Source organism: Sebastes fasciatus, chromosome 13 (assembly GCF_043250625.1).
Source record: "Sebastes fasciatus isolate fSebFas1 chromosome 13, fSebFas1.pri, whole genome shotgun sequence".
Taxonomy (NCBI): Eukaryota; Metazoa; Chordata; class Actinopteri; order Perciformes; family Sebastidae; genus Sebastes; species Sebastes fasciatus.
In genome coordinates this window covers 32,535,452-32,549,367 of record NC_133807.1, presented here as the reverse complement: position 1 = coordinate 32,549,367, position 13,916 = coordinate 32,535,452, and the positions used below count along the sequence as shown (strand labels likewise).

The 13,916-nt window shown below is 39.3% G+C and overlaps 1 protein-coding gene across 3 annotated transcripts in view; it reads left to right on the top strand.

Annotated features, from left to right (window-relative positions):
* nacc1a (nucleus accumbens associated 1, BEN and BTB (POZ) domain containing a) overlaps positions 1–12,609 on the top strand; it is a 28,877-nt gene extending 16,268 nt beyond the window's left edge. For 2 of the 3 annotated variants that reach the window (XM_074657011.1, XM_074657012.1), the window contains exons 5-8: positions 359–529; positions 3,450–3,555; positions 3,716–3,813; positions 6,040–12,609. In XM_074657011.1, the coding sequence (XP_074513112.1) occupies positions 359–529; positions 3,450–3,555; positions 3,716–3,813; positions 6,040–6,353 (689 nt within the window). In that variant the 3' untranslated portion in view covers positions 6,354–12,609. The remainder of the gene's footprint in view (positions 1–358; positions 530–3,449; positions 3,556–3,715; positions 3,814–6,039) is intronic. The other variant, XM_074657013.1, reaches the window with a different exon arrangement.
* The last annotated feature ends 1,307 nt before the right edge of the window (positions 12,610–13,916 follow it).

Genomic DNA, 13,916 nt, shown 5'->3' with positions numbered 1-13,916 from the left:
TTACCTAATAATTGATTGCAGTGACGTTAACGTGAGGTTTCTCCTCGTAGATCATAAACGTTTAAATATAATAAGGACTTGTTAAAATGGGTTGAGAAATGTAGACGTTATAGTGCTTTATATCCAGAGAAACAACAGCTCCTGCGTTCACTACTGTAGTGGAGGGTTACAGGCCGGTCTTGCCTGGTCCAATATGGCGCCCACGTTGACGTACGATCCAGGAGTCAATGCGGTGTCAATGTCTATACGTCTGATGTATTTCTGGTTCTAACGGGCATCGTGCACTGCGTTCTATTGTCTCCGTGTGTAAACAGTGATACAGTTTTACTCTAATTTGGCCGTATTGTTTTTCCTCCAGCAGCCGGTGAGCGTGTCGAGGCTCTACCAGACCACACGGAGACTCGGGGTCGGATGCGAGGCAGAGACCTCACGTGTCTGCCCGCAGAACTCATCGCTCAGATCGGCAACCGCTGTCATCCCAAACTGTACGAGGAAGGAGACCCTGCTGAGAAACTAGAGTTAGTCTCAGGTATGGTTCCTGTGTTCGTCTTTACTAAAACTCACTTTCAGAGCAGCTGGTAAAATAAACACAATTATTTTTCTAAGGCCTTTAAACGTTTGGTAGATATGTTTATATCTATATTAGTATGGAGGACCACAAGAGTCACATAAATTATTTACGTATTTATTATTTAAGCGTCTTTGAGTTCCTGAAAAGCGCAATATAAGTTGAATTTATTATTATTATATAGTAATAAAGCCTTTAATTGATTAATAACTAATTTTACAATAAAAGTAGTATTAATCTATGAATAAATAGACTAAATTACAAAGTAATTATTTGACATTTTAATGGGCAATAAAAAGAAGAATAAATAATAAATAAGGGATTTACAAAAACAATTAATTTTAAATTCCATTATTTATTTATGAATTAATTAATGATGTACTTATTGACTGTTTTATGGTGTTTTTGTAAATCCCTTTTTTTTAATTTCAACTATTTATTGATGGATTAATATTTAATATGTAAATTCTTTTTATAATTCTTCTTTTTATTACCCATTAAAATGTCAAATAATTACATTGTAATTTAGTCTATTTATTCATAGATTAATAAATACATTTGTAAACAGATTTATTAATGGATATTTTTATTGTACAATTAGTTATTAATCAATTAAATGCTTTATTGCTTATAAAATTGGTGAGGACGGGAGGAAAACCAACCCAGGGCTTTGTGTTATTTTACACTAGTTAGCTACTTATCTCTACTATCTTTCTTTATTAAACAAAAAAACATAATTAACATTCAGTATAACAATAACTAAAGAGCCAAGGGTATATATATCACACTAAACAAAATACTCAAACCTACATATAAACCTATTAAGTGTCTTAATAGCCTTTTTCTTTAAATTAGAAAGTGGTTTCACATATTGCTCAACAAAAAAAATTAATAAAAAAGGTATTGTTAAATTTAAATGTATGAATAAAAGATTAAAAGAAAACATATCAAATTGAATAGTGTCTTTAAAGATATGATCAATGCCGTAATGATACCGATATTTGGTAATGGTTCATTTCAGCCAGTTACTCTCTTTTAATGTTTTGATATGAACCTCCTCTTGGCTCTGTGCACCGGCCTCCACTGAGGTATACACATGTTTCAAGGAAGCTGTCCTCAAATGACCTGACTTGGCATGCAGATCACGTGGCAGCACTACACATCTGACTCAGTGTGTTTATGTCAAGGACATCCTGTGACAACGTCTGCGTTACCTTACAGGGCCGGGTTACATACCTCTCAGTATAGCGTGTGACTGAGAGAGACGTGAATAAAGAAAAGAAGTGCATTGTGCACACCATGTTAACCCATTGGTGCCCGCATCTTAGATTTTATTTTTCTTTGGTGGAAGAGTTCTCTGGGCTTTTTTGTAATTAGTATTTTATAGATTTTTATCAACAAATCAAATAACTCCTATATGCAAAATAATATTAATATAAAAATCTAAAATTAATTAATTAATTTAACAAATATCTACAAAATCCCAACACAAAAAAAATACAAAAAATGAGTAAATATGATTTTGTTTTGTTATTAGTATTTTATAGATTTTTTTACATGAACATTGTCCCATTTTGGTCAACAAATCAAATAACTCCTAAATTAAATTTAATATTATAAAAATAATGAATTAATTAAAAAAATATCTACAAAATCATAACACACAAATAAAATACAGAAAAGGATCAAATCTGATTTTTTATTTTATTATTAGTATTTTATAATTTTTTATATGAATATTGTCACATTTTGGTCAACAAATCAAATAACTCCTATATGCAAAATAATATAAATATATATATATATATATATATATATATATATATATATATAATTTAAACAATATCTACAAAATCATAACAAATAAAATACAAAAAAAGGACAAATTCAGATTTTTTGTTACGAGTATTTTATAATTTTTTTACATGAACATTGTCACATTTTAATCAACCAATCAAATAACTCCTAAATTAAATTTAATATTATAAAAATAATGAATTAATTAAAAAAATATCTACAAAATCATAACACAAATGAAATAGGAAAAAGGACAAAATCAGATTTTTTTTGTTATTAGAAATATGTAGATTTTTTACATGGACATTGTCACATTTTGGCGAGGAAAAACTGGCATGGCCATTTTCAAAGGGGTCTCTTGACCTCTGACCTCCAGATGTGTGAATGTAAATGGGTTCTATGGGTACCCACGAGTCTCCCCTTTACAGACATGCCCACTTTATGATAATCACATGCAGTTTGGGGCAAGTCATAGTCAAGTCAGCACACTGACACACTGACAGCTGTTGTTGTCTGTTGGGCTGCAGTTTGCCATGTTATGATTTGAGCATATTGTTTTATGCTAAATGCAGTACCTGTGAGGGTTTCTGGACAATATCTGTCATTGTTTTGTGTTCATTGATTTACAATAATAAATATATACATACATTTACATAAAGCAGCATATTCGTGTACTCCCATGTTGATAGGAGGATTAAATACTGGACAAATCTCCCTTTAAGGTACATTTTGAACAGATAAAAAATGTGCGATTGATTGCACGTTTAAATGTATTGACAGCCCTTGTTAATATTAAAAGGAACCTCATTTATTTAAGATGGTAGAGAGTCTAGACTATGGCGTGTAACTAAAGCACAGCCTCTTCGCTCGCCGCCTACAGCTGCTGTAATGTTTGATATGAATCAGACTTTCCACTCGATGAACAAATACCAGTACATGAAAGTGAAGCTCTGAGTCGTTACTGTATACGACCCACACAATCTGAACGTGAACCGTCGACCCGTCGTAAAGCGAGACAATAAATGAGTCATAAAACGGTGATGAAGTGCTGATGGCTTTTGTTGCATGTGTGTGTTCTTTGCAGGTACTTCTGTGTATATATCGCGAGCCCAGCTAATGAACTGTCATGTGAGCGCGGGGACCAGACACAAGGTGCTGCTGAGGAGGCTGCTGGCTGCCTTCTTTGACAGGTCTGTTCCTCCCCGTCTGGGTCTATTTTCTGCAAGTGTTTCATGTAATGTTAACAAAAGCTTCGTTTTAATATAGAGATTAATGTATTTTTTTTTCATTTAGAGGGATGTAACAACTATTTTTGTTTCCCTCTGTTCTGTGTTGTGTGTCTTATTTCAGGAATACTCTGGCCAACAGCTGTGGGACAGGCATCCGCTCGTCCACCAATGACCCGAGCCGCAAGCCCCTGGACAACAGAGTTCTGCACGCGGTCAAATGTGAGCGGAGTGTTTTTTCAGTCTGTTGGTGTTCGCCCACAAGCATGCAAACTATTTGCTTGTGATGTTGATAGAGGGGGGGGGGGATGTACATGCATTCATGTTTTACATAAACATATAAATTAAGGCTGTCAAAACTGGCCAAAATTGACGTTCAAATATTTGCTGGAGGGAGATCGACTGAAAGTGCGCTCAAGGCAGACAACCGCGGTAGTGCTGCTTTTTTTCACAATCAAATATTAATTTTCATATGTCTTAAAATTTTGAATATTCAGCCCTAATATACATGCATGTTGCTGAATTTAATGATTGCATGTCAGTGCAAATGGGAGACAATACTGCACCCTGTGATGATCATTTAGGTAATAACCCACAGTGACCACTAGAGGGCAACATTCACCTGTGTTCACATGCAGTATGTGTGTGTGTGTGTGTGGCGTGTCTATAACCAGGTGATTTATACTGTATATAGGTTTATGAAAGAAGAGTAACTTGTGTTTGATAGCTCAGTAAAGTTTGGGTTCACTTTGTGAAGATGAACAAACTTCCCTACATCTTATAAGAGATGGGCCGCTCCATTTACAGTTCACATTTACAAATCAGTGTCTGGGCCTCGTGATCATTTCTTTAAAACGTCCTCCTTAGAGAACAGTATTTACCAACATCAGCTGAGGTTGTGCATAAATGTAGTTTTTCATTTTTAAAGGTTTAAACCAGCGGTCAGCAACCTGCGTCTCTTCAGCTCCTCTCCAGCGGCTCCCTGTGGGTCTTTAAAAATGGAAATGAATAACTGTTTTTTGTTTACATTTTTATTTTTATTCATCATTGTTGTAGGTCTATGGTACGACGGTATGACGGAGTATTACAGCCACATTGAGGGAAAAAAATACATCTGAGATTTCTAGAATAAAGTCAGAATATTATAAAGTAGTAATTTAACGTGTTATTTTCTTTTTTTCTCGTAAAGTTCTGACTTTATTCTGTAAATCTCAGATGTTTTTTCCCCTCAATGTGGCCCTAATACTCCGTAGTACATTGTCTCTTTGGCCCTCACCGCATTAGACTTACACTCACCGGCCACTTTATTAGGTACACCTTGCTAGTACCGGGTGATCTTCATCTGCTTCAAGGTTGGACGTGTTGTGCGTTCAGAGATGCTATTCTGCATACCTTGGTTGTAACGAGTGGTTATTTGAGTTACTGTTGCCTTTCTATCATCTCCAACCACTCTGCCCATTCTCCTCTGACCTCTGACATCAACAAGGCATTTCCGACCACACAACTGCCGCTCACTGGATATGTTCTCTTGTTGGGACCATTCTCTGTAAACCCTAGAGATGGTTGTGCGTGAAAATCCCAGTAGAACAGCAGTTTAATACTCAGACCAGCCCGTCTGGCACCAACAACCATGCCACGTTCAAAGTCACTTAAATCCCCTTTCTTCCCCATTCTGATGCTCGGTTTGAACTTCAGCAAGTCGTCTTCACCACGTCTAGATGATGTAATACATTGAGTTACTGCCATGTGATTGGCTGATTAGCTATTTGTGTTAACAAGCAATTGAACAGGTGTGCCTAATAAAGTGGCCGGTGAGTGTATATTCTATATACTTAGACTATAAACTGTGTTTCCTTCATCACAATGATCAAATGTTTTGCGGCTCCAAACAGATGTTTGTTTTTGCCTAAAATGGCTCTTTTGATAGTAAAGGTTGGCTGAACGCTGGTTTAAAGGACCAGTGTGTAACATTTCAGAGGATCTTTTAGCAGAAATAGTATAATCACCTGATAATAAGAGTCGCTGTGTTTTCGTTACCTTAGAATGAGCTGTTCATATCTACATAGAGAGAGGGGGGTCCTCTTCACGGAGTCCGCCAGGTTTCTACAGTAGCCCAGAACGGACAGACCAAACAGCGGCTCTGCGTTTCCATTTGTGTACTTCCGTACTTAAACACTTGATATTTTGAGAGCATAAGTGAGTTCACACTGAGAAGTAAAGAGGTAAAATGCAGCGTACTCTAAGTACCTGGCTGTCGACACTTCTCATCGTCAAATATTCCGATGTATTGCGATATATCGACAGCATAAAAACGTTCCCCCTGACGACTGTTTGTGTTGTTGAGCTTCCTGTCCGCTTCATGCTTCACTACTTCTTATCTAGTGTTGGAGTTCACATCATGAGAAAGGTGAAAGGTGAAATCAGCCTAACTGTGTTTATTTTTTTCAGTTTATTGCCAGAACTTCGCCACCAGCTTCAAAGAGAGCGAGATGAACGCCATCGCGGCCGACATGTGCACCAACGCCCGACGCGTGGTCCGCAAGAGCTGGATCCCCAAGCTGAAGCTCCTGATGGCCGAGAGCGACGCCTACACCGCTTTCCTCCCCGACGGCGTCAAGATGGAGGACGACGCCCTGGGGGGGGCGGACCCGGCCTTCGACCCAGCCTCTTTGGAGGCGGCGGGCGGCGCCGGCATGGAGTCGGGCGGCTCCTCAGGTGAATCGCTACCGGGCGTGGGCGGGGACGGAGGACCGTTATTTTGAACATTGTGTGTTCGGGGAAAGGTTGAAATGTTGGTGACACCAGTATTCCCCCCCCCCACGCCACCCCTCGTTGTGCTTGCCTCCTCACTCTTCGGCCCACGCTGATCTCTCACACTGCTCGGGTCAACCGTCGTCGTCGCCCTGATGTAACCGGGACATGAAAACTTTTAATTTCCGCTTTATGACTGTACAAGTTGAGGAACGGGAGAGAGTGAGAGGGTTTTCTCCTAACCGCCCTCGGCCTCCCCTCGTCTCTTTAAGGTGTGTGAGCGCATCCACTGTTGCATATTAAATACATTCCCTGAAGTGCAGGTGATGGAGGAAGGGAGCTGCTAGTGCAGCCTGAGGAGGAAGAGACGGCTGGAAGGCGGCGAGCAGGGTCTGAAATTAACGCTTTTCATTTCCTGCCACTGTGGCGTTTTTTTAAATTGTTTTTTATCTGCCAATTTTGAAATCTCTACGCTAAATGAAGGAATAATATTTTAGATCTGATGTCATTCAATGTTCGATATATTTCACATTAAAACACATTGGTAACACTTCATGGTAACGAGGTGATAATTAGCAAGTAACCTATTTGAAATATCTTTATATATATATTACTGCCAAATTACCCCAATATTTACCTCAATTTATCAAAAATTACTTTATTATAAACATTATTTAATAATTATATTCTGCTATTTCACAATAGCTGGTAATTTAATTAATACATTTCCAGGAAAAGAATACAAAGTTAATTGCTTTATTTCCATGTTTGCTGATAAATAGATGATAATACATGTCTTAAAAATCTCCCTGAATCATGACATTAGCTTCCAGGTTACATTTGTGTAGACAATAAGTCACCCAATGGTGATCAGAAGTGTCTTCTATTAGTTTTCCACCTCCGATGAAGAGCATTTTAACCATTAGATGATATTTTAGCATTTAGTTAATAAATAATGTTTATAATAAAGTAATTTTTAATACTTTTTGAGGTAAATATTGGGGTCATTTGGCAGTAATTCCAAAGACATTTCAAATAGGTTACTTGCTAATTATCACCTAGTTACCATGAGATTTGTGGACCTGTAAGTGTTACCAAAACATTATATACATGGTAAATTACAGTGTTCGAGTTACACCGTAGCTTCTGGGGGAGCCCTATTTTTCGAAGGGAGGGAGGGTACTGTACACAGTACTATGTTATTGTCATCTATAGTGGTTATTAGCCTAAAAAAAACACAATTCAAATGATTATGATTATTTAAATATTTGCTTTGATTAAAAAAAATCTTTGCAAGTTATGAAGTTGAACAGGTCATAATTCTCTCTAATATCTTTTTTTATGTTGATGTGAAAACATCTTCAAACAACTGGATTTATTCAAGTTTCTCACCAAAAATCGTAATTTTACGAGATCATCATGATAACGTTATAATTTACCTTCACCCAATTGTAATTTTTACTGAGCAGAGCTTGAACGCCTCATAATAATAACTCGATGGCACCTCCATTAACGTTGGTAGCTCCGCTATTTAGCCAGTCAGGACTGTGCTGCTAACGGCTGCTAACAGCTAACGTTACTAACTCTCCTCCTGACGATTACAACAAGGATTTGTTGTTCACAGTGTCGCTTTATCAGGGAAAAACAGGGTGAACCCCCTCATGTTTAGTAGTAGTAGCGCCACGCAAACAAACATGATACAGTGTGCGTACGCATCATTGTACAGCGTAACTGTTGGAAAGCATGAGACAACTACGGTTCTCTATTCCCATCACTAGCGTTTTCCTAGTGGTGGATGTCCTGATGATTTCACCGAGTGGCGGTTGCTAATTTCAGACCCTGGTGGCGAGTATATTGAATGTAGGTGTCAGCGGCATTTTTCTCTATGCAACCCTGACAACTCGTATTCCAGCCGAGCAAATAGGGAACTAAATTGAAACTAGATAATAAACATTAACACTACCTGCTCTTCCAACCTCTCTTGCATCTTCCTCTCATCACCCTGCCAGTTATTCTTCACCACATCACCTTCTCTTCTCTTCTGGAGAGAGAATCTCACCTGAGTGTTTCACTGTGCAGTGTCTTATAGAAATCTATCTCATCTTTCTCTGTTTTCTAAAACGTTAGCATGTTTCTCCGTCTATAAACGTGATCCAGAGAGAAGAAAAGGGTGAAAGCTTTTTACTGAGATGATTGTAAAGAAAATTTAAAAAGGGCAACAGGTAAATCAAAGATGGTCATATTTTTAGAAGACAAACTATATTTATACGAGCGCCCACGCCTGTGAAACGGCGTGAGCGAAGAGAGAGCGAGAGAGGGATTGTTTTAAAATCTCGATCTTCATGTTTTATTGAAAGAGGTCTTGTCAAATAAAGGAAAAGTGCTATTTTTGCATAAAAAGAGGAGTATAATAAAGCAGTCTTATCACAAGACCCATTTATTTTTATCTTTATTTGACAGTGGAGTGATGGAATGAGCAGTTGAACTGCTAAATTTGAAGCATTTCATCTTCTGTTCACGAGCTTAAAAAGGAATAATAAGACTGATTCAGCTGGCTTGACTGTTTGTCTGTGATTACCGTTTCTTGTCAGGTTGCGAACCGGCAACGTTTGCCTCCTTCGATAAAACGTCGGCCCACAAATTTTGGAGAATTTGTAGAAATATAATTTTGATCTGACAAACTTTCTTCTTTTTTACTGAAATTATTGAAAAGAAAAAACTGACAAATGTGAAAATGTAATTTTGGCCTTTTCATTTAAATGGATTAGCAGACGCCTGGGGGGTGCGCTGACGTCACGAGGAGGCAATATTGCTCGACGCAAAAGGGTTTTATGGTACTATCCGTGTGTGTGTGGTGAAGAAGGAGAGCCTGTATGGTGCGGCTGTGTCTCCGTCGTACGTAGTTTATTCATGTATCTAAACGCACCACCTCTTTAACACGGAAATTCAAAACGGCTGACAGCTTTCTTTTAGAGTTTGAGATGATTTTTGCACCTTCCATGAGAGTGGAGGTTTCTGCACCTTAATGAGAAGAACCAGCGGGTTCATGCACCTTTTTTTTTTTTTTGGAGAAATGTTGTGTAGCAGTTGAACTCCCTTTTTTTAGGTGGAAACTTGTCTTCTTTTCTTTTCTTTTCTTTTTTTTGTTCCATGTCTGCCTGAGTTTCTTGTTTAGAAGTGGCACACAAATTCCTACTGTAAATAATCAAGATGATGACTGTTGAGTTAAATCCCAAGTGTTCTTCCTTTGTGTTGCTGGATGATGATTATGAAAATGTCAACAACTGACTTTGTTTTGTTTTTTTTACGTGAAAGTTTGTGGTTGCTAGAAGCTTTTTGAATGACCTGTAAGAGGTCAGAGCGGTGGATTATTCCTGTTGTAGATGGATAGAAGTGAAATTGGTCCGGGTGTGACTAAAGCTGGGCATTCACTGTACAGCTTTAGAGATGTTGTTGTGTAACTCCTACTCCTACTGTACGAGTAGATCCATGTAAAGCCAAAGCTCACGACTCGTATGTGCTCACACTGTACGTGTCAAATTAAAACAAGCACGGCCCGTCGGCTCCAAAGTTTGGTTTGAAAGCTCCGAGGCAGGTAAAGCTTGTTTGCTAGTAGAGGTCTGTACGGGTCACAATGCTGACAAGGCAGAAACGTGCTGCCTTCATCATCTGTGCCATCCTGTCTGCTGAAACGTCTAAAAAAAAGGAGAGACAGCGGCGTGACGTTATATGGACTCGCTGTGGCGAGGAAGACGTGGACAGTATGTCTTGTTCATTTTGCAGAGGGAATTGGAGGTAATAAGCTAGCTACGTTTTACTAGCTATATCTATTGTAACCTACACTGATATCTTTATAGCTACGCTCTGATTACTGTAAAGAGGAGAGAGAAGGTGCTGACGTTGGGGAATCGTTCGTGGTTCTGCTTCAACTGTGCGAGAGCCTGCGGACGGAAGACCAACATTTCAGCCGACGGCCGGTCGGGAGGAGTTAAGCCGGGCACACTGTACGATTTCAGCCCGTTTCTGACCCGTATTTTTAAGCCTTACGACTCATTTTAGAGTCGAACAGAATTTCAGCTTCGTCGGGCGTCGTTTGCCGTGCAGCGTACGGGGGGGACCGAGGACCGATTAACTCCTCCCGACCAGCCGGCTGTCGGACAGTCGGATGAATTTCTGACATGTTACAAATTTTGGTCGTCCGTCTACAGACTCTCTCACACAGTTGAAGCAGAGCAGCTGATTCCCCAACATCAGCGCCTTTTTTCTCTCCTCAATTTACAGTAATCAGAGTGAAGCTATCAAGATATCAATGTAGGTTACAACAGATAGAGCTAGTAAAACGTAGCTAGCTTACCTCCAATTGTCTCTGCCATACACGTCTCCACCTGCGACGCCATCTAACGTCACGCTGCTGCCTTATGCTTTCTTTAGATAATTCAGCAGACAGGATTGCACAGATGATGAAGGCAGCACGTTTCTGCCTTGTTAGCATTGTGACCCGTACAGACCTCTACTAGCAAACTAACTTTACCTCTCTCGGAGCTTTCAAACAAATCTTTATTGACAACGGTCAACAGCCAGAACGGTCCGCAGCAGCCGACGAGCCGCGGTGTTTTTTCTATTTTACACGTAGAGTGTGAGCACTCAGGTCGTGGCTGACGATGCACATAAGTCGTGAGCTTTGGCTTCACATCGCAAACGATCTACTCGTACAGTAGGAGCTGGAAGTACACAACAAACATCTCTAAAATCTTACAGTGAATGCCCAGCTTTAATCGGTCCTCGTTCCCCCCCTGTACACTGCACGGCAAACGACGCCCGACCAAGCTGGAATTCGGTACGACTCTAAATGAGTCGTTCCACTCTAAAATGGTACAGCGTCTGCCCAGCTTTAGGAATGTGTTCTTAACCTGAAATGCTCTTCTTCTGGAGGGGACAGGTACAGGGTAAAAGGGTAAAAAGGTAAAAAGCGGGGAAGGAATTGATGCTTCCTGCAGTTGAGTCAACGTATTGGAAAAAGAAGCGGAAGCATTATTATTATTATTGATTCAGATTCTAAGGATGAGTTTACTGAAGTGATCTAGTATGGACAGAACAAAGATGCAGTACCTTGTAAGTATTCTGTAAAGGGTAATGCCAACAAAACCTCAGTAAGCTCTGCATTTGATGCCACGTGAGCACCCCCCCCAACCCCCTACCCCCCCGACAGCGTACCTCTGCAGTATCTCTTGTTGTGCTTCCTGTCCTTCACGCAGCTGGTATCGTGTTTCACTTCCACAAGTCTATTCGTGTGTTTCAGAGAGAGGCAAAGCAGCGGTTTAAAGGTGGTTAAATCCAGATTATGAATCTGTACATTTTAATTTGCGTAGTGGCTTTTAACTGGGCCGGGTTTACAGTTCAGCTCAAAGAACATCTTCATGTCCCCCCCCCCCAATAGTTTTTTTTATATGACACTACTGAAGTTAATAGTTTGCCGAGATATCACACGATGTTATACAAAAAAACCTTTTCAGACTTTAAAGAAAACAAACTCAAGGTTTTCAAAATAAAAGCACCAGATTCCTACAGATCACTGGTTCCCAACCTGGAGGTCGTGAGGCCTTCTTCAGAGACATTTTGGCCCAATCAGTACTAGTATAGGATGCGATTGTTCTACTAGTATACTACAGCCTTTGTGTTTTACTTCATGTGCATTTGAGAACAGAAAGATTTCATGCTTCTTCTTTTCTCAGTAAGCTAACTGATATTTGTTTACACTTCACGAAAACATGTCGACCTACACACTTGAACGGATGAGGTGTGGCACGGCACGGGGGAACCTCTTTGTCACTAAACAGTACATATATAAATATAATTATACACATGTATAGATAAATACTGTATATTATATATAGACGCACACATAGAGGTCAGATTGTTTGTTGTGCACTCGCAGCATGAGGTATATATTTACCCAGAAACGGCGCTTTCTTCACAAACCCCGTTGCAGTAAACTGGTCTGCCCACGTCTTCGCCCCTGCTCCTCGCCCTCTGTAACCCCGCCCCCCCCCACCACGTAGCGCCAGTGGACTTCCTGTACTGCTCATCCTATTTCTTTCTGTGTTCCAAGTGCCAATAACTTTGTGAAAGCCCTGTAACTGTGACCCAACATTATCAAAAGGTAATTGCACATTAACAACTGTAAAATAAATAAATACAAATCATAGAGAAAAATGTCAAAAATGGATTAAATAATGAATATCTTAATAAAAGATTTGTAACAATTTCTCTTTGACTCCTTTTTTTTTTTTTTACTGTTTAGCTGCTTGTTGGGTTGTTTTTAATACACTTTGCATATATGACACTGGAATGAAGTCGATTTTTAATTTAATTTAACTAGAATTTGATTAAGAAATTGCCTTGAACACGCATTCCCTTTTTTTACCTATAAAAAATGAATGCATTTAAAATATCATTAACCCACAATAGCCCCTTTTTAGTCTCCTTTAGGGGGGTCCAGGGAGTCTTTAGGGGAGATAGCAGGTCAACAGTAGATGTCACATAGAAGTGGTGCACATCATCTGAAAGCTGGGAACCTGGAGATTAATTTGAGATGCAGCTCAGCACTGTGTCAAGTTATTCTATAAGAGTTTAGAACATGATAATAGAAGTATATGATGGTCATCCCCATACTCTATTATGTCTCATAAGTTGTTGCAGCAATTTTTTTGGTTGATACCATTTGTTACACAGATTTTGTGCTAAATTTAACCTTTTTTTTTTACCACTGGAGAATTGATAAAAGTGATCAATAATCCCTCCAAAATACCACATTAAGACACCAAGACCTTGAGGAACACCATAGAAAAAGACAAGCTGTGATTTGAGATCAAAAACTTTGTACATTTTGAGATTTTTGCAAGAATTGCATTTTTTCAACGATTGGCTGGCGAACACTTCTGTTGTGTAAACTGCTCAGAAACCCCCTTATTGTCAATCTAGCTAGGAAAGCCATCCATCCTCTGAATGCTCTAGGTCTCTAGTCTGATCCATCCATCCTCTGAATGCTCTAGGTCTCTAGTCGGATCCATCCATCCTCTGAATGCTCTAGGTCTCTAGTTTGATCCATCCATCCTCTGAATGCTCTAGGTCTCTAGTTTGTGGCTGTAAAGTTTCATGAGACTGTGATTATCCTAGAGGTCACCACAGGTCATTTTATACAGTGAGGTCAATGAAATGTCTCCTATGGGGACTAACATCATCACACATGAATACAGTTGGGCTCATTGGATCCACAAGAGTCTCAGCTTTACAGTGATACCCAATTGATGTAATTCTAAGACTGTTCAGGGACCCCAGTATGCAGAAACATTCACTGTGAAATATGTAAATGTAATTTACTGTAAGTAAGAACTTTTCATAAACATAAAGATAAAGAGTAAATGCTCATTGTTGAATGTTCCTCTTCAGTTCTCCCACCTGGAGGCTGCCATGTATGACCGGTTTCTCTCATGCGTTATGAACATGTCACCCCACACTGGGTCTGCCTTCATACTTTACATACGTGAGAAGACAGCTGCCTCATGAGGCCGGTA